At 41.1% G+C, this 6,294-nt stretch overlaps 2 protein-coding genes across 4 annotated transcripts in view; one reads left to right on the forward strand and one right to left on the reverse strand.

Annotated features, from left to right (window-relative positions):
- LOC126384324 (zinc finger protein 32-like) overlaps positions 1-2,016 on the reverse strand; it is a 12,554-nt gene extending 10,538 nt beyond the window's left edge. Inside the window, exon 1 of one of the 2 annotated variants that reach the window (XR_007569252.1) lies at positions 1,441-2,016. Coding sequence is in view for 1 of the 2 variants with exons in the window: in XM_050035321.1 (XP_049891278.1) it covers positions 1,543-1,777 (235 nt within the window). In the remaining variant the exon portion in view is untranslated. The remainder of the gene's footprint in view (positions 1-1,440) is intronic. The other variant, XM_050035321.1, reaches the window with a different exon arrangement.
- The window catches only part of LOC126384333 (uncharacterized), a 9,089-nt gene extending 5,774 nt beyond the window's left edge, over positions 1-3,315 (forward strand). Inside the window, exon 2 of one of the 2 annotated variants that reach the window (XM_050035339.1) lies at positions 3,176-3,315. Coding sequence is in view for 1 of the 2 variants with exons in the window: in XM_050035338.1 (XP_049891295.1) it covers positions 3,176-3,285 (110 nt within the window). In the remaining variant the exon portion in view is untranslated. The remainder of the gene's footprint in view (positions 1-3,175) is intronic. The other variant, XM_050035338.1, reaches the window with a different exon arrangement.
- The last annotated feature ends 2,979 nt before the right edge of the window (positions 3,316-6,294 follow it).

Below are 6,294 nucleotides of genomic sequence, written 5' to 3' on the forward strand. Positions count from 1 at the left end.
TGTCCAACCGGGAGGAGACCTCGGGGCCGCCCCACAACACGCTGGAGGGACTACATCACCTGGCTGGCCTGGGAACGCCTCGGGGTTCCCGCGGAAGAGCTGACGGAAGTGGCTGGGGAGAGGACTGTCTGGGCTTCTTTGCTGAGGCTGCTGCCCCCGCGACCCGGACCCGGATAAGTGGAGGACGACGAGTACGAGTACGAATATACAAAAATAAGACCATATTTTTTAAAGACTGGTATGACCAAGGTATTATGTTTATTTTTGAACTCATGAATGATACTGGGGACCTAGCTACCTATGAAGAATTCACCCAACAAAGAGGATTAGAAATTTCTCGCTCTTTGCATTCCAGAATACTTAAAAGTATACCTACTAACTTGCTATCTCTAATTAAAGCGTCTTGTCTGTATGAACCTTGCTCAGGAATGATTCCTGTCCTGTGGCTTGGTGGAAGGGCTTTTGAGGAACGTTCCTGTAATAATGCTCATACTAGGAGTGTTTTTACTTCTCTTCATAGTCAGTATCCCAACTCCTTTCATCGGTGGAGAGTGATGTTTCCTAACATCAGTAGGAATGTCTGGACTGAATTTAACAAATTTCTTGTCCCCAATAAAGTTAAAGAAGTTCATATCAAACTCTTGCATAGATACTATCCTTGCAATGAATTCATTAACAAGTTTAGACCTGATGTGTCACCTTTATGTTCCTTCTGCAAAGAAGAGGTGGAGTCTTTTTCTCATTTATTTTATGGATGTCCACATTCTTCTAATTTTTGGAATCAAATATCTATATTAGTTTGGGAGTCTCAGAAGGTCTTGGTCACCATTACAGAAGGTATGGTCTTGTTTTTGAGTGTCGAGTCTAACAATAAGAAAATTGATAGTGTGATAAAATTGCTGTGTCTGTTGGGTAAATATCATATTCATAAAGCCAGATTTCTTCGGTTTATCCCAAATGAAATTTTGTTTCATGTTGAACTTAAGACTTTTTATGATTCTGTATGTAAAGTACCTAAAAACAAAAAAGCTTTCAAGACATCCAGCCTACTAAAAGATATTGTAGGCCATATTGCCAGACAATATATTGTCCCTGCTGTATGTTTTCTTATTCATTTATTTATTTGTTTTGTTATTTATTTATATATTTACTTACTTACTCTGTTAGTTCTTTTTTTATATAATTTGCACATTTTTTGTCTGCTTGTGTTTGTTTTTTTATTTTTTTTATGTGATATATATATATATAATTTTTTTTTTTTTTTTTTTACTTCTCCTTAACACTGTACTCCCTGTACTTTCATGGTGATACAGCTATTTGTATCGTATTGTACCTTGTCTTAAAGATTTGAATAAAGTTTATGGAAAAAAAAAAGTGAGACAAGAAGCGAAATAAAGTCACAAACAGAAACATTCAACCGTTTGAACGCCGTTCATTTACCGTAAAGTTCAGAATAAAGCCGTACTCCTGTTTTAATGGCGGCTGGTCTGAGGTCAGTTTATGCATTGTATGGTTTAAACAGAAGTAGTGAGGGTAACAAACCCGCTCTGTGTAACTGAAGCTGAGGGGTAAAAACAGCGTCCAGTAGTTTCCGTTGTCGCTCGTTCTCCTCACTTGATCTAGAGAGTTCCTCCTCGTACTCTGCTATCGTTCTTTCAAACAGCCCAAATATCTCTTCAGCAGCCGCAGTTAGCCGCTGCTTCACCAACGCTCTCAGCATTTGGGCTTTAGACATTTTAGACTTTGTCTCCACATCCAAACACCGCTTGCTTTCCATCAGTCACTCTGACAGGCGCTGTGTTGCTAACTTCCGTCCCCGTCAGTCTGTTTCCAGCTAGCATGCTAAGCTGACTTAAATAGCTTTGTAGGCTACCGGGAGATGGAAAAACATTCAGGAAAAAGATTCGGACATACAGCGGCTCTGATGGATCACTGCTGCTAGAGCTCACACACACTTTCTCTACAACAAAAACAAAGGGGCAAAGACGCCATCTTCAGAGTGAGGACAATCTCTTCCGGCGCGATTGAATTTCTGAACTTCAAAATAAAAGTCCCCATATTTGTTTATCATAACAGACCTAAGACCTTGTGGAAAGACAGTGACACAAATTCACCCACTATTGTTTCTAAAACCTAATCTTAGTGTTATGTATCTATACGCATTGCAATACAGAGGACCATCTCTTTGGAACAGCCTCCTTCCATCATACAATCATCATCATTATCCAAAAAACATCTGAGAAGGACTCTCAGACTCTGAACACTTTATTGAGTTATTTGTAATTGGTTTGTGTTTTGTTGTTGTTGTAAATTGTACATCTCGAATCATTTTGTAGTACTTATTAGTCTGGAGCTCTTATTCAATTATGTAATCTTAATTTTTATCCTTTTCTTTTTATGTATGATCGTTGTTATTTAATAGAGGAGGTGACTTCATAAGCCATTTTTGGCTTCTAATCTCTCTTGCAGTGTTTTAACTTTTCATTTAATTTGCTGTATTTTCGATACATGTATGTACAACTAAACTAAACGTGTCATCATCTTTAAATTATCTGACACGACAGCAATACAATTTGATAGTATACTTTGCATTTAATGCAGCATAATCTCTGTAAACGGATATCTACATATGTATGTATGCAGAATTTGTAGGCAATGGGACAAGCGACAAGATTTTTTGTAAGCAGAAGCATTCTGGTTTTTGTTTGTAGTCTGAGTAGTACTGACCAATCAGGAGTGAGTGGCATATGAACAGTCCATGTTAAGAGCAGAGAAGGCAGAAAGCATTAAACAAATTGTAATCTCAGGACCCACTGGGTATGTCTGACGAGGATTTATGTTTTTTTCCTTTTTCTTCTATCTGCATTCATATTCAAATATCTGTTAGAGATAGAGATTGTCAAAAATACTATCTGGAAGTCTCATGTTGCTAATCGGACAGTAAACAATGAGCACTGAACAACAGAGGAAGTCTTCGCACGGAAATCCACTGGCTAGACCAGAAAATCTTAAATATTTGCCCCGAGAGGCTAAATGGTTGTCAGATTATAGCCAAAGCATTCTGAGATTGATTTTTTGCACTACCAGCAATTGTCTACCTTTTCCCCTTTTTATATTTGATTGTGTCTTCTCAGAGCTGAATCTGACATCTATCCATTTTCATCCACTTTTCTAGGGCTGGGTCGAGGGCGCAGCAGGCTGAACAAAGTACTCCGGACTTCTCTCTTCCCAGCAACACTTTCCAGCTCCTCCTGGGGGATCCTGAGGCATTCCCAGGTCAGATGAGATATGTAATCCCTCCAGCGTGTTCTAGGTCTGCCCCAGGGCCTCCTAACATTGGGACGTGCCCGGAACACCCATAATGGGAGGCGTCTGGGAGGCATCCTGATCAGATGCCCAAACCACCTCAAAGATATGATACAAACTTTATGCAATTATTTCTGTATATTTATATCCATTCACTGTGAACAGAACTGATTATTCAGTTATTACATATCAAACTCCACAGAAAAAAACTTCACTGTCTGAAAATTGTCTCTTTATTTTACTATGAAGTATCGCAGTAATTCATAATCCACTATAAAAGCATACAAAAATGTCCATTAACAAACCAAACAACAGGTCAGAGGTCATCCATTCAATAAACCATCTGTGAGCATTTAACTGTCAGATATTTGAACTTCTAGACAGCTGATAAATGAATCTTTTAACCAAAGTGACATTAAAAAACTTCCTGTACATTCCTGATGATTATTTCAAAAATAAAACGTCCTCCAGATGCTGTCGACCACTGAGTGTCAGAAGGGAAACTTTCTGGATATTAACGTGTTTGTTTGGACTGGAAGTTTGATGTGTCTCAGATTTCCACCTCACAGCTTCTTCTTCATCAGGCAGAAATCTAATTCTACTAGTTCATCCCAGACAAAGACTGTTTGCTCCTTACTCTGTCTCAAGTCTCAGCAGCATTTAAAGCACAAACAACTTATTCACAGTTGTTTCACCGACATAATTAATGTTACACCATAAATCTTGTGATGTCGGACACTTTGCATGACAATGTTTTATTGCCTCTAACCTTCTTCATCACTGAGTGTAACATCAGTAGAAGAAGCAGCTAATCAGTCGTCCATGAAACCGTGAAACGACTCCTGTTCACTGTCACCATTAAACACCTGATGCAGAGCAGACGGGCTTTTTATCAACAGCTCCACCTCCTCAGGGTCCTGCACCACCTTTTCTGGGTCCTGCTCCATGTCCTCCTTCCTCTCTGCCTCCATCACCTCCTCCTCCATCACTAGCAGCAGCTCCAGCTGTGGTTCTGGTTCTGGTTGAGGTGGAGGTGGAGGTCCAGAGGTCTCAAGAGGCTGGACCAGAGCCTCAGTCAGGGCTGTGATCATCTTCATTGCATCCCGTCGATCCTCCACCTGCTGCAGGTTACACACTGAGGCAAACGACCTGTGGAGTTACCATGGCGACACAAACAGCTGTTAGTGCAGAGCCGGAGAAAAAAGAAAATCTGCAGGAAGAGTCATCGCATAGCTGAAATCAGTAGTGTAGTGGTAATTGATGAGGTGGGTATACTCCTAGGTAGATAGGTAGGTTACTGATGAGGGAGTGGGTATACTCTCCTATATATTACAATGGCTTTTTATCTGATAGGTGGGTATACTGTACCTGGATAGAAAAAGAAGTGGTTATACCCCGTGTTGGGATTCACAGGATCACAGATGATTTGCCATTTGTTAAAATCTAAACGGGACATGTGAAGGCTTTTTCCTCTGCATGCTCTTTGTCTTCAAACAAAGAGAACTATGTGACACCCATCTCCACAGGAGGTCTCACCTCACACCTCAGTGAGACTCAAGTCTCAAAATGTGATTGGACAGCACTTTTACAGTGACATGTGACTCTGATGTCACAGGCATCTGTAGAAGGTCTGCTCCCTTCAGACAGATCTCCCTCTTACTCAGGAACTGCGGAGCAGCCCACACCTCTTTCCTGCTGGGCCTAGAACAGCCCAGATGCTCGGGCCCTTGCTCCTTGCCCTGAGCTATCAAAGGTGGGGCAATTGCTCACAGACTCTCTTTTTCCTGGACCACAACTTGCCCACGCTCAAGGCTGAGGCAAACCTGAACCAGAGAAGTTAGACTTGCAAGCACAAGGTTTGCAACTAGCTTTCTAGCAACAAAAAGAACCAAGTGAGTTAGCACCCAGCGTCTAACTCTGTAAAGACCTCAAGCGACCAGCTTTCTCAGAGTTCCACCTTTGGAACAAAGGACACAACAAAGACTGCATCTGCAACCACAGCTCTTTCCGACCTTCCTCTGCCAGCTAACAAAGCAGCACACCACCAAAGCAACTCTTCTTCCCATCCATTCAAGGATCAGTAACGTAACAACTGGGCATAGCTTAATCACAGCTTTACAGGCTAAGCAAGACTGTTTAACTTGTTGTATGTGATTTAATGCTGTTTACTGAGTATTTGTCGTGATTGTTTGCAGTTAGGTCATTGATTAATTGGCTTTGCCAAAGCTAAGTGTTAAGTTTGCTAATACTGTTCACAAACAGATTCTTGCACACAGCTAAACAATCTCTGCACTAATCCAGACTGTTTGCAAAACAAATCAAATCCACATAGACTCATTAACAAATAGGCTTTCAACAGAGCTACACCCAAACAGTAGGGCCGTAACGGTACATGTATTTGTGTCGAACCGTTCGGTACGCGATTTTCGGTTCGGCACGACCCTGTATCGAATTATTGGGCTCAGGATATTATTTTATTTTATTTTGTTTTATTTTAATTCCGTTTTTGCGAGCCGAACCATTAAAAATATCTAGTTCCCCGATGGACATAATTGAGTGACGGACCGAGTCTGACCGTAAATCTATGCCTTCACTTTGTGCAGCGCATTTTCGCATTTTGACAACATGGCAAGTGAGCCTGACGAACCTGAAGACCCACCCGCAAACCTTAAAGGGAAATTTCGGTATATTTCAACCCGTCTCCTATCGTCCTAAATTTGTTTCAAGTGACTAGTGACGTAGAAATAATAGTTAGCATGTTAGCCATTAGCCTAGATACACCCGGGGCGCATAGTATCGTCAGACCTGTTAAAACGTAAGTGAACGGGCATACCTTCAAGTGCAAAGTTAGTCCACTAAACAAGCTTTTTTTCCACAAAGACCGCCTCATATCGTTAGGATAAATGTCAGAGGACATATAGAAAACGACATGTAAACGTGTTGTCTTACCGGTGTGGTGCCGTGTTTGTTTATCCCTCTAGCTCTGCT

The sequence above is a fragment of the Epinephelus moara genome, chromosome 22, assembly GCF_006386435.1.
Source record: "Epinephelus moara isolate mb chromosome 22, YSFRI_EMoa_1.0, whole genome shotgun sequence".
NCBI classification, from domain to species: domain Eukaryota; kingdom Metazoa; phylum Chordata; class Actinopteri; order Perciformes; family Serranidae; genus Epinephelus; species Epinephelus moara.